Below are 15,725 nucleotides of genomic sequence, written 5' to 3'. Positions count from 1 at the left end.
TATAAATTGCCTGCATTCTCTCATCCAATGATATGCTTTTTCTGCAAGTCATGTTGGCTAGAGACTGTTTGAAAACTAACTTGGTTGCCCTCAAAGGATTAAATAATGGACATACATGCAAGTGAATGCATTTACTGTAGGTTCATGAAACCCAACACATGATCTTTGACCCCCATGACAAGCTTGCCCTTTGTCTTCATCACTTTCCCTTTTGTGGCTTAACTTTGTGAACCATCACATCGTCTCTCGCCACACAGTGCAAAGCCTATGTGGGGTCAGAGGTCAGGATCATTCGTTCATTAACACCGACAAACACACAGAGCTAGACAAACAGCAGCTGAAGGCTGTTTGGTGGACGATGGAAATGAGACACATTCCAGATCGACATACTGTCCAATTAGCTCCCTGGCTGTAAATGAATGGACACCGATGGGTCGTGAAAAGTTGTGTTTAGTTATCCGGCTTTTGTCTTTGTGTTGTTTTGTGCCAGTGACATCAATTGTTGGGGGTATTTTGCACTAGATAGATGAGCAAGCTGGACACACGGTTCAGTGCATTATCCTTTAGTGAATTCACTCATTTCGGCGTGCCCAACACGTGTGTATGTGTGTATGTTATCTAAGTGTAGGCAGAGGTCCCGTGTAAGTGCTCTTTTTGGACAGTTTGGTTTAGTGCCTCCACTGGGTGAGGGGGACGTTAGGACCCTTACTGCTGTTCTTGGATCTAGGCAGGCTAGAAGTTAATTCTAGCCTGCAGCGTTATCTCTCCCCACTTCTCCTGTCCCACCATTGGCACTCCCTTTTACACAGCGTCAGGACATTTATCTCCCACAATACACACTGTCTCGCACATGCACACACACCACCCAAAATCAGCCCGCTGTGGAGATACACCTCACAGACAGTCCACCCAAACAGTGCACACACACCCAGCTGGGATGATTTAATACCCACCAAGATAGCATGATGAAAGAATTAGCCTATGAATGAATATGATGAACATGATGAGGAATGAATGAAAGAATGAAATACACAGGTAGCAGGAGCAGGATAAGCCATTAAAGTAGACTCAAAAGGGTAAAATAGCTTCAAACATCAATTAATGGGGGCTCAGTTGTTGGTGTTTCGGCTTCAGGACAAAAAATAGGACTCTTCCATCTATTGCCAATGTTGAAAGTCACAATTATTCATCATATGTATATTTATTTGCTGATGAGAAAAACTTATTTCAATGCCAAATCAATGAATATGACATATGAATTAGGGGCGGTGACAGACATTTTCATCGTCCAAGTTTTGATGGATTGATGGTGAACTGCCCAATGGGATCGACGTGATCGATTCCACTAACCAATCCAAGCTGAGATTCAAAACTGGACCCACCCCGTATAATTAAATCCACACCAGCGTGGTGGTGGTGGAAGTGTTTGGAGTTTGCGTAAATCAAGAGCGCAGGGAGCAAAAAACTGTGACCACCTCGCAACTTTCTGGGCCACCAAAATACGCTCCGCTCCGAGTAACTACAATGAAATGTGCTTCCAGGTTTGCTCAGAAGACGTAGGACTTGAAGTTAATTGAGTTTGTGAGGCTGGACCTGCTTCCTTGTTCGACAACAGGGTGAAAAATCTCAATATCCTCACAAAGAAACTTTGCTTGCTAGGCTGCTAACTCGCACAAGCCAGGAAAAAAAAAAAAGAATGATCACCGGTCGAAACTGGCTCGCAAGCTATCAGTAACGTTTCTTTGCTCAGTTAGCTAGGAGTTGGTAGGGGTATATTCAGTTGGAAATGGTATTTATATGACTAAAAACTGGATTTTTTTTGACTGTTTTGAATAGTCATCACCGGTGAAAGAAGACTCGAGTTGCAGCTGGTAGCCAAACCACCACTAGTCTTTCCAAAGAGCGCCCCCAGTTTTCTATCAAGCAGGATATCCCTTGCCATTTTTCAGCTGGTCCAGAGCTAAGTTGTCCCAGGCTGTTGTTGTTGGGAAGATGTCCGGCCGAAGTGGAGTTGGACAGACCCGGGGAGCAACACTGGGTCCGCAGCCCCTCAAGGCAACCATCCCCTATCAGCTGGCCAGCAAAGCTCGACCAAACTGCAGAGATGGCAAGTCAGGTACGAGGTTTACAGCTGCACACTCATTTATATCACTTTATACACTTATGTCACTTTATAAATAGATGCATAATTCATTATAAGGACAGAAATGTTCACAAAATGGGTAAAGTGGAATAAATAAAATCTTGCAAACCAGATACACGGGCAGCAAAACACTGTCATATGTCAGAAAAGAGAAGGCATTTGTCAGACTAGTCACTTGATAAAACATGCCTTTCTTTATTTTCCCTTCCTATTTATCATTTTGCAAAGATAGGGAAAGGATGCTGCACATATTTAATGTAATTCAACCAATAAATTTGCATTTGGAGACAAACTGCATCACCAAATTCCTGCCATTCTATGCCATAACTGACGCAGACTGTTTAAGCCCATCTGTTGTCGCATGTAAAATGAAAAGTTGTCTCCCACTGACAGCAGGGAAGACCAAGCCGCACCAGTTGAGCCCTGGCATGAGGCGGACAGTGTCTCTGGACGCCATCATCGGGCCCTACCTGCAGGGACACTGGCCTAAAGAAGCAGAGGGCCAGGACAGCCTGTCTCTGGAGGACAAGTCCACCCAGGTCGGCTCCAAATGCGGAATGTCCCTTGGTCTTTACGGATTAAGGCTGGCAAAGTTTAATCGAGGCTGTTTGTCAAAAAGAAAAATGAATGGAATGCATTGCTTTGATATATTCATAGTAAGCATAGCTAAACCTAACTTATTTTTAAATCGTTGTTGTGTCTGTGCAATGGTGAGGTAGTGTTATGTTTGGGTGGCTTATGGTAGAACAGATTAGTATGCAGGTTTAGCAGAGAAAGAACCTGAGGGGAGCTGGAGGGAGGGAGTGTCTGGTGTTTGGGTAGCTGTTACAGAGTGTGAACCACAGCCATGTGAACCGGCCCTGAAGTCAGCTGACGAGGCCGTTTTGGCTGCACCCATCCTCTCTGCTCTGTGCAGGCAGTCGCCACTGCTCTCTGGTTGCCCACATCCTCCCCCTCTCTCTGTTTTTCTGTTTCTCCTGCTCTTTCATTCTTTTTACAAGTGCAAAGAAGCAGTCTGTGGGTGTGGATGGTGTGATGTGGCTGCAGAGCAGCCTTTCAGCACAGTGCAACTATTCTCATATTCAATATGTGTGCAGACCTGATGTAATCTGTGGCCTAGTCCCTAGTTCCTCATACAGCCCCCAGTCTTAAATTTCAGCATGATCATAATGCAGGTTCAGGGTTAAGCTTCACAAATGTACACTGATTAATCAGCCACATGTGATCTCAATTGAAAGGCATATAGTGCTTATGGCTGCTGACCTTATTGTGCTGTTTTCCCTCTCCAGACCCCAGACTCATGGGCAGACGAAACCCAGAGCAGGAGAAGTGGTAGTGGACACAAACGTTCTGCGTCATGGGGCAGCGCCGAGCATCTACGAGAGGTGAATCACCGTGTTAGCATTGCTCAACGTGTGTTTGTAACTACCAGGTTGACCAAGACTGGATTCAGCTGAACTGGGTTTTTGTATGGTATCAAAGAGAGGGCAAGGGCATGACGACGTGTCAAGTATTTTGAAAACATTGAGCAACAGACTGCAACAGACCAAATGATCTCATCCCTGAAGAAACTTCCCTTTTTGATAGCTTTCACTAGGACCTCATTCGACATCACATCTGTTCTTTTATCTGTGCGGTCACATCATGAGATTTATCACAAAAAAAAAAAATCACAAAAGGCTTCTAAAGGAGCCTGGTTGTAAAGTTTGTGACGCATTGCAGTTTGAGTGTGAGACTTCCTCTGTACGTGTGTGTGCATGCGTGTGCTGACTGACAGTAACCTCTGCTCATCACAGATAGCCAAGCTGAAGCAGCAGCTGCAGCAGCGCACCAAACCTGGTGTCTCAGGGGGCCACGACAAAGACAGCCAGCGTAGCTATCCTCAAGGGAGCTATAGCCCAGGAACTACACAGGTATCTGCCCTCTCCTCGCCACTTGCATACACTCTCATTCTTGAGTCATTACTTTGATACCTGCTTGCGTATGAATTGATTGTGTGTTGTGACTAATAACTTGATGAGTTGGAGCTGAATGGATCTTATTAATGCAAGGTACTCAACTTTATTTTAATACCATGATCATGCAAAACGCAACCAAATCTGTCTCTGAGATATCACTGTGCCACTACTGTCAGCCCACCTCATGACTGCAGTTCAGCAGAGATGAACAACAGGTGAAATGATAAATTCACCACAATCAATAACCAAATAGTGCAGCCCATCACAGGAAGCAAATTAAATAAGCCCCTGAGGCAACAGGAAGGCGAACATATCTCATGTCGCTTCTGCTTTTCAGAACAAAGTCACACTTCTGCTTCTGGCTACAGCTGTTTAGCACTGTTTTGTTGTGTAGTGCCACCCTTCACTGGCTTGAAGCGGTTCCCAGACCCAAGTGCGGTAACATAACAAACTGACAAGGAAGTTAATAAACCTGATTTGCGCTTGAGAAATACTTGCGAGCATATGAAGCAAAACTGTGACGGTATTTGTTAGCTTTTAATAAGGATATGCAGACTTGCCAGACGCCAGTTTTAATAATGGTTTTGCAACTTCCTGAATTACAGTGCCATCTCTGGCACAGGTTGCTTTAATAGCTCACTCATGAAGAATGTGCTTTGTGCACTGAATAGGTTTACATTGGAAGGCTTCAGAATGTGTTTCGTGTCTAATTATTTGTTGAAACTTGTTTCTCAAGGGTAACGCAGCCTACAATTCATTTAACCTGTTTGTGTGTCCTCAGACCCAGCCGGTTTCCATCCCCCTCGCCCCGCTGTCCCGACTGGCCCCTCGTCTGCGTTGCAGCGTGGAGGGCCTCAACCAGGAGCTGGAGGGCATGTTCATCTGCCAGCCACTGCACCACCAGCACAGGGTAACTGTCACCCACTCATCACACAGCACACACACCTGTGAAAAAAGTTCAGGAATTGTTCAATTATTTTAAAACATGTGGGTAGTAGACGCTTCGTCTCCAGATTGCCCCGTGAACTTTTTGTACTCCTTTTACAGGCATCTATAATACATTTTTAAGTATCACTTTAAATAGTAGTAGCTTTATTATTCGCTACACTGGGTGAACGGTTTCCTCTCTTGTCAGCTCTTTGAGGTTCCAGATGGCCACAGGGCTCCAGTCCCTCCTCAGAGCTGCAGCAGTGGCTCCCAGAGCGACCCCTCCACCACTCCCCTGTCTGTCACCTGCTCCTCATCCTCGTCCACCTCCTCCTCGCCCTGCTCCTCTCCCACCTGCCTCTCCACCTCCCCCCCTGAGTCTGAAGACCTACCTGTGGACTTGGACCAAGGTCAGTTTTCCAGCATGACTCAACACAGCCTCTTCATTTAACTTGTTAATGGGGGGAAAAAATTTACTTTTAGACAGTCTTGCATCTATCCCGTGTTTTTATTTTTGGTGTTATGTTCAGGGTGACATACAAGCCTGGATTCTACATGCCAAAAATTAAATCAAAACTGGGGGAAGCACTCCCACTAGATCCAGATTTATATTCAGTTTTTAGTAGGACAAACCTAATTTTCTTGAGTCAATGCTATAAAATAAAAGAGACAAAACAATCATTAACAAAACCATCGGCTACATGAATAGTCAAGGCTTTGCTGCTAGTTTTGCGAGGCTCACTCAGCAGAACAGAAATGTCCCAAGATTATGCCACATTAATATAATAAAATGCATACAAAAGATTGTATAGAAAGTCCACTCAACAGTTGGACTGGTAAGTATAGCATTAAATTGAAGCCAAAAGGACAGCTGATACTGCTGGTTTGTGATGGTCTGCGCAGCAAAATTCAGTGATAGTGGGTAGTATAGCATGATGAGAGCAGTAACAATTTGTCAGTGGAATTCTGCATTTATCAAAATGAGTTTTCAGTTGGGTCTTAAAAGTAGATAGATTGCTAGTTGTATTTTATCAGGAGAATTGTTCCAAAATCTAGAGGCTGTGCATGTACTTGGGAGTTCCTATCACATAGTTTCCTGTGTCAAAACCGTTGTCTCTCCTCGTGATGAGGATGTCCAAGAAATAAAATTTGTGTGCATCATAGGACTAAGGACAGTGTTAACTACCCTGAATCTTTTCCAGTGAATCATCTTGTGTAGGAAAGGGTTTCTGGGATGATGAACCATCTCTTTCTTAAATATTCCCATGTAGAGGTTGTTATACTCTGGAGTTAATATGGTGCCTATAGCTTTCCCAGATCTTGGACTGTATATATCGTCCTTGAACATGGAGAAAGTTAGGACTGTATCTGTGAGTTCAATGATAGGAACAGTGTCTGGGGGTCTTTGATCCAGGTAATAGGCAATAGCTTCTAGACCCGTTATGTGGGGTATATTGGTGTACAGAGACTCCACATCTTGCGTGGCCATAAGCATCCCACCTTCAGTGTTACCAAGGGATTTTAGTGTCTCAATCATGTCTATGATACATAGGATGGAAGGGAGGTGACACATGGTTTCAGGAAAAATCTACAAATGTTCAGATGAGCTCACATTCATTCCTCGTTATTTTCCCACAGTCTAATAAGAACTTTGTCATTTATTTTCTCAGAAATAGAGAGCTGAGAATAGCGGAATTTATGTTCATAGAATTTGATGTTACTCAATTGCCTGTGGGTTTCTCTTACATAATCATCTCTATTCACTTCAAATGTTGGGAATAAAATCTTAACCCTAATGTAAAATCAGCTGGAAGTCATATGTAATTTTAATTAAGAAAGAAATTGTAGTGGTGAAGGTCATCCTCTCAGCTAAAATTTGAAATTGAACTTGGGTTTATTTTTCTGAGTAAAGCTGATATTTTATTTTTGGTTAAAAATATAATTTGCTTGTTTGAGTTTTCTTTGACCCATTTCAAATTTAAACTTGTGCTTTTATGTGCTTACTTGATTACAAAGCAGCTGCAGTGCTGCTGTATGTATGATGTAGTGCGTGTTGATGCTACTCTAACTGGACAAGCTATTTTACCCTTGAAGATTACATTTCAGTCAGCTCGTAACAAACTAAGTGCAGTCACACTTGCATAACAGTCAAAGCTAGCAGTGCTGTTGCTCAGTGACCAAGGAATAATATTACACCTATACTGTTGCCATGCTTAGACGATGGGCTATATGCCTGTCCTTTTTCCCAGTGACATTTTGGACTTTCCATATGGCCAAATTTGAATTAATGCCATTTTTGTCTAATGGTTAACAGTGAAAATTGAGTCATTTCTACCTTCTTGCATTAAATAAATCTTAAACTTATTGAACGTGAAATGAATGAATGTTGGTGACATGGCCAAAAATGCCATGAATGATTTGGATGGTCAGTAACTCTAGTTAAATTGTTATTTATTCCCATCAAAGTTGTATGATTACAGAAATTTAGATGGGTAACACTCCCACCAAAATTTAAGCGGCTAATTCAGTAAAATGTATTGATATTCAGACTAGTTCATTTTTTTTTTATTTTTTTTTTGTGCTAATTTCCTGTTTCGGTAAGTAGTGTCTGCACATTTCTTCAAATCTTGTAAGCTTAAAATTTACATAAAATAAAAACCTCAAATGTAAATGCATTGCTAATGTCTTCATGCAGCTGTGTACTGTATTCATCTTGAGAAAATGCAGGTGGAATCATTGGTTATGTGGGCTGAATGTTTTTGTTTTTTTTCTTCTCATATTTTCCATTCTCAGGTTTGATAGAGAGTGCGGAGATCTGCCTGCTGTCTCCATTCTCCTCCCATAGTGAGGCTGACCTCTCCCTCCCTCTGCTGCTCTCCTCTTCCCCACGGCCCAACAAAAGTTGCTGCTTCCAGAGAGAGCCCCCAGAGGGCTGTGAAAAGGTCCGCGTGTGGGAGGAGACCAGGTAGGTTTATTGATGCACACCACAAAAGCACATCTGAACAGAATCAAGACAGACTGTAACCCTCATGTATGCTCTACACCACGCCTATACAGTAACTTAGTAGCCCAGTCCGCTCTCCATGGGGAAATATTGAATTATGGGTTTGCTGCAACATTGCATGGTATAAGAAGAGAAGTCTAAAGTGAGCTAAAATTGACAAACATACTGTTAAAATTCAGATTAAGCAGATGTATGGATGCCCTCTGGTGGTGAATATTTAGTATAGTTTGTTTTTCAACATACAGTATTCTCATACAACGAAAAGTTATACACCCTTGATTCATACTATACCTACACATAGCCAGCCACATTATTATTACTTATAACTGTGCTGAAACAACTTTGATTAAGATTAGGCAACTAATTCTATTCTATTCTGCTTAAAATGAGAAGTTCGCCCATGGCAGAAGTCCATGAGTTGAGAATTAAACATGGTTTGTTGGGAGTTGGAGGCAAGTGTATACGCCCGACCTCCACCCGTACTTTCCACCATGCTATTTCAAACTACTGTTAGAAACTACTGCCTGTTTCAGTCTTGTGAGCCCCACCTCCTGTTTCACTTGATTCATTGAATGTCATGAAATTAGGGTTCATTAATTTTCGTATTATGGGACCATTTTTACATTTTTGTTCTTGTGATTCTGTAACTTATCTTGGTGGGGGGGCGCTTCAAGTCCACAAACATTTAGTAATCATGAAATCTGAGGTAGACTAAGGAATGACTAATCAGTCATTAGATTTCTAACGACTGCCCTCTTGTCTCTTTCCTTCTCTTGGTCTAGTGCTCCACCCCACCCCAAGCCAGCCTTGATCTCCTCCTGCCCAGACCCCAACAAGGTAAACTTTACCCCCTATGGGGGCTCAGCCTTCTGCCCTGTCAGCCTCCTCAAGCCCCTGCTGCCCTCCATGGACCTGTTGTTCCGCAGCCTGGCTGTCTCCCCAGCGAGCGGCTGCTCAAGTCCGGGCACGGCCTCCTCCGGCAGCCTGGGTCCTTCTCCGGATTCTCCTGCTGCCTCTGCCATGGGAGAAGGCTCTGGGGAGGGCCTCGCTTTCTGATTACAGAAAGCAGCTGCAGACTCTTTTTTCTTTGGAAATGATATGCATCATGGAGATATCTCCATTTCTCCTGATATGATCAAAGGCATTAAAAATTGAGAACAAAGCAATAGAAAAAACGAGGAATAATTGGCGAACCAAACCATATTAAACAAGTCACTAGTCACAGCCCTAATATTTCTTAAAACAGTGTGCCAGTAGTAACACCAGACGTGCAGCCTATATTCTGAAGGCACTTTCCAAATTCGCTTCATTTTCATCACAGCTTTTTTTTTTTCCTTAGAGACATGTTCATTCCAGTTCATGTTTCTTTTTTTCTGGCTGTTGCTGTTTCTGGAACTGTTAATAATTTGTTTGATATCCTTTATTTGAAACGTACAGCAGCAGTCAGACCTTTTTACCATAACCTTGCCTACAGTTGGCTGCAAGTTAGAAAGCTCTAGTGGTCTGGGATGGATTTCCTTGTTGAGTTTGCTTTTATTTTAGGAAATGACCATATGATTTTGCTTCCATTTTTTTAGATGGATAAAAAAAACCTTATGTTTAAAAAAAAAAAAAAAAAAAAAAGGTAGTATTGGAAGGGGAATTAATGTCCTCTTCATATGCAATCCAAAGGACATGCTTTATAATCTACTTGTTTGGGTTTTCCAGGCATCATAACATTTCTGAATGAAAGATTTTTTGTTATTTTGTAATCCAAAGAAGTATTGTTGGCCAAACATGATGGTGTAAGAGAGAGGTGTGTGTGTGTGTGTGTGTGTGTGTGTGTGTGTGTTATGACAGGACTACTCTACTGTTATTGTGTCAGAGTGTAATGATGCTATATGATTTGTCGGGGATGCACATTTGTGGATGACTGACCCCCTCACTTGCTGCACAGCTGGTTGTTTTGATTTTTGTGTTTTCAAAGACGCCAAGATGGACTCACTTCACATGTTAATTGTGGTTTTGTAACTCTGGAGAGGTCGTGGTAGACCGCAGTCCAGACCTGTCATTTCTGTACAGAGAGTTGGGAGTCGGAGTGTCGTTCTCCTGAAGAGGCAAAACCCCTCTTGGACAAATCTGGTTGCTTTTTAGTATTCGAAGATATTTATCTACATTTCAACTGAAATATTTTCCTGAATTTTTAAGTAGTTACAAAGCGAATTCTAACATTTCTTGAAATACAAAAATGCAATGGGGTTTACCTTGCCTAACCTTATCCTTTAAGTACAAAGCATGACAAATCAGTTGGTACTTTTTTTTCATTTTTTATTTTTTATTTTTTATTTACTGAGTGGTAAATGATGCTCAATGAAATCACATTTGGGTTCTTGAAGACTTAAGGGAATTTTCCAGTTGTTGGACTTGGGTAACAAGAATACCTTAAGCTTGCAGCTCATGCATTCCTGCTTAAAGATTGTACAGTATTTGATATCTTTGTTGTGATGTACTTCTTATTTACTTGCAAAAAAATAGTAATTTGTACATATGTTAATGGACAAACTCAATATTGTTAGATTTTCTAGGTGTGTGCTTGTTTGTATGTGTATAGTTTTGTGAGGTTTCACAACCGAGTTGACTACCTAACCAGTTTTAGTGGTGTAGAATCGTCATCCTTAATGTTTAGCATTTCTCAGAAGGTGTCCTCTTTTTCCTCCACCAAGCTGACTAAATGATGTTCAAATAGTTTTATTTCTAGTAGACATGTTTGCACAAATTGAACTGCTACTTTTGAGTCGCATTTCTTATTTTTATATTGACTTTTGTACTTCATTGTAAATTTAAGAGTAGTTATGTGTATTTTCTACATCTTTCCAATTATCTGCAACATAAGCTAAAAAAAAAAATTCTGTTCTGATGTTACTTTTAGTTTTGTGCTCTGTCAGTAGAGTTGAGGCAGGTGTACCAAGAAAATAGTATCGGGTGGATTTTTATGCACTTCCAGGAGAGGATTTTATGTGGAAAATGTGTTTTGTTTTTGTTTTTTTCCCTACAGCCGTAGAGAATAATTTGTCCTGGGGTTGTTGTCTTTGAAACAAATTTTGTGTGTGTATGTGATTGGTCTGTGATCTTTTGACTAACCCACTCCCTAGTTTTAGTACCTTGGTGAGATAGATTGAAACATTGTCTTATTCCAAACAAGCCTCAGTTTGAGTCGATGTTTTCTGAATCTGTGCGGATGCTGGGAAAAAGCTGTTATCTCAGGTTCTGTGTTTTGTCCACATAAATATATTATTGAGAATACGCTGTCTCCGATTTGTTGAATTTGATTCCATAACTCTTCATGTCGCGCCTTGCTTTCAGATGTTTACAGTAGGGTGTAGTAGTTCAGAGATTGATTTGATTTTGGTAAATTGGGTCATAGCAGGAGTAAAGTAATAATGCATAAAGGAACTGACTTCAACCAGTAGAACTTCGGGGGAAAAAACTGAAAACAAATTTATAGCAGATATGCAGGGTGTACAAAATGTGCATTGTTTCCTCCCTACTTACTCACATGTACCCAGATTAGTATTTGTCGATATAAAGGTCCTTGCAGAAGTATTCAGACCCCTTGACTTCTTGCACATTTTATTTTTTAGTCAAACTTGTGTATAAAGCACTCTGTTCTATCAAAGTGCTTTTTAAATGTAGCATGGAAAAGTACGAAAATTAACATTACAGAAGTCAAGTAAGTCAAGTTTGCATCAGTATTCGACCCTTCTTCATTGGAGCTAAATTGCCACACTAGTAAAAATTAGCTCAACATCCCTTATCTGTTTCTCAGGTGTCAGATTATATTTAGCAGTTCTGAACAATGTTCTCCTTTCAAACTTTATTTTGTAATTTCTCTTTGTTGCTAATAAAAGCTGAGGTCCCTTCACTAGATCTTAGTGGGACTCGATGGGATTTTAGGGTGTAGGCTGGACTCTCCATCAGCACAGTATGGGATACATGGTTCATTCATGGGTGACATTATAGTCTAAACCATCCCTTTCCAATCTCTATAGTCAAAAATACAGAATACCTTCTGTATTCAATCAGTTTCACTGATTTTTTTCGGTCCAATTTTACTGTGGAAGTCAATGGAGAAATTGAACAGTAAGCTATAGACAAACATTTCACCTTGTGGACTTTCACTAACAGTGATGGAGGGTGTTGGTTTGTTTACTTAGGAAGTTCAAGAACTAGATAGGCTATAGCTGCATGATAGACAGTAGGACATGTATGGCTTGAAATGTACAGGCATTGGCATACAGCTGTTGTCGTTGCATTGTGGGATTGGCTGGCAGTAGAGGAGGTGGTGTTTGGTGTGCTGGAACAGTGAGATCCCCCCCGGTGGTCCGCAGACGCGCGCGCACCGGTCCGCAGATATTCACTTTTAACAGATATTATCAGCGAGAGGATTATCCGCCATGCTAACGTTCGTCGCCAAGCAGCTCAAAAGCCACCCAGCCGTAAGTTTGAACACCGTTACTGTTTGATCATCTGTGAACAACCCGGTGACATTGAAACGTGCCTTTACAGGCGGTGTGTGAGCGCGCCACCGGTTACACGCGCCCGTTTGCAAAAATCAGTGTCCTTGATTAACTAATATGTAGTGTTATTACCGTATGCTATGATAAGGAAGGCGAAGTGATTTAGGTACTCAAGACATTGGTTCTCCACTGTTAAAGCAACAACTGTGGATGACAGCCTCCAATTATGCGCCTATATTAGATTACACTGGAATTGCTAAAGAGTAGAGGGTAAAAATGTCATTTTGCCATCGCTCTTTATATGCAAATGTGCGACTGCAAACATTTAAAATAGTCCCCTGATTAATCCAGTCCGCCACAGATGAACAGGTGTCGGATGAAATTGGCACAGGCAGTAACAAGCGCATCTGCCCCGAGAAATACACGACCATCTAAATCTCTCCTTTTTCCGCCCTATGATCTAAATGCATAACGGAAAATATATAATCTTCCTATATGGACTTACTAGTGTTTCTGTAGTGCTCAAAAGTGGGTTTTAGTGACGTTATCGCATTTGCAAGATGTTTGACTCCTATTATATCACTATAATATTATTTTAATATTTAATAATAGACTACTTATAGGTTTGCTCTGACGTTTCTATAGTATCCAAGAAAGTATTCCAAGAAAAAAGCAAACACCACATGCGCATGCCTATAAGAGGAAAATACCACTAGCCATGACTGTAGGTCACTCTAGCACGTACAGTACAGTATGCCTCCACACTGGCGTAACTCCAGGCCAGACCAATCTATAGCATGCTAGACATGGGCACTGCTTATCAAGGGCGACGGGGTGAAACAACTCGCTTTACGGCAGCGTCCATATTAACAGACTAGGGGGCTGTGGTGGTGTTTTCTTACTATCTGAAGAGTCTGGTGTGAACATGATCAAACCCCTAGAAGACCCTGGATGTCAGTGTTGTCTCTTTAGATGAAGCATGTTAGTATTTACTGAGCTATTCTTGCCATAATATTTTAACAAATAAGCCATATAGGCTATATATGGAAATCTATCTCAAGACTGAGGCATATACATTGAAAAGTCATGTGATATGCTATACAACTCCTAAGTCACACACCAATCTCACTTTGGCATGATTGGCTTGCATGATTAAAATTAAATAATTTGTTGTCTTAACTGCTGAACCGGCCATTTCAAGCCTAGAATGTCAGCCATAAAGGCATATAGCTTTAGACCATGATTGTTATATGATACTTACTGTAGGCTAGGCTATATAATGGAAACATTAATGTTAGGAAACTGTCATTTTCACATCCTGGTGATTTTGCTACTGGTTAGCTTGAGACAACTGTACAAATAATCTCACAGTTGCTATCACTACCTGCCCCATGGTTCATTTCTCTTGTTTCTCGCCCTGCAGCTGATCCCCCTCTTCATCTTCATCGGTGGTGGGGCAGCCATGAGCATGATGTACTTGTCCCGGCTGGCCCTGAAAAACCCTGATGTGTCGTAAGTCTCTGACATCTGACAAAGTATAAAAAGATAGACAAGTGATTCGTCTATGTCTGTGAATAGTCATGGAGGGGTTAAGTCATGTGGCAAGTTATGATGGAGCTCTCTTCTTTTCTTGTCCCCAGATGGGATCGCAAGAACAACCCTGAGCCCTGGAACAACCTGCCAGCCAATCATCAGTACAAAGTAAGAACATCTTTGCACACATCGCATAATGCTCATCTGATCATTTCCAATTGTTTTGATTTTCTTGATAATGATAAGAAAGCATGTCAGCTTTATTAGATTTAAGCACCAGCCTATTTCTATAAGAGAGATATAAGAGAGATAAAAGAGATAAACCATATCTTTTCTATGTTATCTTGCCTCAAAATTCATATTCCCCCACTCATATTGACTGTTTGTGTGTGTGTGTGTGTGTGTGTGTGTGTGTGTGTGTGTGTGTGCGCGCGCATTTCCAGCTCTTCACAGTCAACATGGACTACTCCAAGCTGAAGAAGGACAGGCCTGATTTCTAAGTCGGGGTGTCTGTGGCATCTCTCTCCCACCGACATTGTGTTCAGTTTGTGGAGCCTGTGCACTTTTTGCCACATAAACCCATAGCACTTAAAGAAGGGGAAAGGGTTCATGCATTTATCTACGACAGTTGTCTGTAAGAATAAAACAGGCAACCACCTGTTTTAGTAATTGATTTATTTTTTTGCCTTCACTGTGTGTTGTAAATTATTTAATGAACATTGCCATTTAAAACTATTTCAATGTTGCCTCTCACTGTCACTTGTATTTTTTTGTTGCACTGTTTGAGTTTGCATCCGCCTCGCTTCCACAAAACCTTATATAGAGACTAAAGCACATCACAGATGACAGGTTTAGGGTTGGGATTAGTAGGTGCAATATCAGGTTTATAGCAGCACTTTTCTGATAGTACAACATAGAAATGGTTCAAGTGCATATCAAGATATTAAAATATTCTGTTAAAGTATTTTGGAAACTAATTATAATCCATATATACCAACATATACTGATGGATTGAAAGACACAAACACATGTCGGTCACGCTGTGAATTCAGTGTACCTGAATTAAATGTTAGGGTGAGTAAAAAAAAAGTACTGTAGGCTACTGTAGAAATGATGGCAATTCACCCTGCAATGGATACAGTAAGGTACAACCACTGATTTGTTCAGATTCTGGTGCAGCTTTGATGAGTGTAAAATCTTTTTTCATAAAGATGCAGGGAAGATATTTGAAATATTCCATACATTGCTTCGAATAAGCGAACCATATTGATGTTTCATTTTCATGGGTGCCTGCTCACATAGGGGTTGGGAGAATTTAGGGGGTTAATGAACTTGCTAAGAAAACATTAAGTGATTTAGAAATTGCTATTAGTAAAGCAGAAACAAAAACATTCATCTGGCATCTTATGAAACAGTGGCAGGAGTTATAGGATAAGGAGAGCAAAGGCAGACCTCTAGCCCATATCAAATTCAATGGCAGGTCTTTAGGAAGAAGCTGAAAAGAGGGGTGCATTGTTGGTAGCCTACATTTCTAGTTCACACATAATTAAATTCCTCTTTAACATCCAACTGGAGAATGTGACTATTGTAATGAGAGACGGTGGAACTATGCAATATTCATGTGAGAGACAAAAGCTGTATGAAGAATTGAAACACAAAGGAAT

General features: G+C 41.2%; 2 protein-coding genes across 3 annotated transcripts; both read left to right on the top strand.

Annotated features, from left to right (window-relative positions):
• Positions 1–1,465: 1,465 nt before the first annotated feature.
• LOC139650904 (protein FAM117A-like) lies at positions 1,466–11,314 on the top strand. 2 transcript variants are annotated; one of them, XM_071527693.1, is made up of 8 exons: positions 1,466–2,116; positions 2,540–2,682; positions 3,433–3,528; positions 3,940–4,056; positions 4,883–5,011; positions 5,237–5,438; positions 7,822–7,993; positions 8,815–11,314. In XM_071527693.1, the coding sequence occupies exons 1-8, from the start codon at positions 1,993–1,995 to the stop codon at positions 9,086–9,088; spliced, it is 1,257 nt and encodes a 418-aa protein (XP_071383794.1). In that variant the 5' UTR covers positions 1,466–1,992; the 3' UTR covers positions 9,089–11,314. The 2 variants fall into 2 exon arrangements, with proteins under 2 accessions (XP_071383794.1, XP_071383793.1); XM_071527692.1 differs by having other exon boundaries at positions 2,537–2,682.
• A 1,131-nt stretch (positions 11,315–12,445) lies between these two features.
• Positions 12,446–14,561, top strand: ndufa4b (NDUFA4 mitochondrial complex associated b). Its single transcript, XM_071527708.1, has 4 exons — positions 12,446–12,507; positions 13,952–14,040; positions 14,169–14,229; positions 14,505–14,561. The coding sequence occupies exons 1-4, from the start codon at positions 12,466–12,468 to the stop codon at positions 14,559–14,561; spliced, it is 249 nt and encodes an 82-aa protein (XP_071383809.1). The 5' UTR covers positions 12,446–12,465.
• Positions 14,562–15,725: the final 1,164 nt, after the last annotated feature.

Source organism: Centroberyx affinis, unplaced genomic scaffold (assembly GCF_046629955.1).
Source record: "Centroberyx affinis isolate AG114_WGS23_722 - 3 ecotype Tasmania unplaced genomic scaffold, CSIRO-AGI_Caff_v1 ptg001571l_1, whole genome shotgun sequence".
Taxonomy (NCBI): domain Eukaryota; kingdom Metazoa; phylum Chordata; class Actinopteri; order Beryciformes; family Berycidae; genus Centroberyx; species Centroberyx affinis.
Note: the sequence above shows the minus strand (reverse complement) of the source record. Positions and strands in the feature narration are given on the sequence as shown.

What these genes read in the sequence shown, in the direction of transcription:
- ndufa4b (XM_071527708.1), top strand. Translation starts at nt 12,466, where the DNA reads ATGCTAACGTTCGTCGCCAAGCAGCTCAAAAGCCACCCAGCC. An exon ending in AGCTCAAAAGCCACCCAGCC is followed by an intron (nt 12,508 to 13,951) that starts GTAAGTTTGAAC and finishes CTCGCCCTGCAG; the next exon opens with CTGATCCCCCTCTTCATCTT. An exon ending in CTGAAAAACCCTGATGTGTC is followed by an intron (nt 14,041 to 14,168) that starts GTAAGTCTCTGA and finishes TCTTGTCCCCAG; the next exon opens with ATGGGATCGCAAGAACAACC.
- LOC139650904 (XM_071527692.1), top strand. Translation starts at nt 1,993, where the DNA reads ATGTCCGGCCGAAGTGGAGTTGGACAGACCCGGGGAGCAACACTGGGT. An exon ending in TGGAGGACAAGTCCACCCAG is followed by an intron (nt 2,683 to 3,432) that starts GTCGGCTCCAAA and finishes TTCCCTCTCCAG; the next exon opens with ACCCCAGACTCATGGGCAGA. An exon ending in CGCGTGTGGGAGGAGACCAG is followed by an intron (nt 7,994 to 8,814) that starts GTAGGTTTATTG and finishes CTCTTGGTCTAG; the next exon opens with TGCTCCACCCCACCCCAAGC.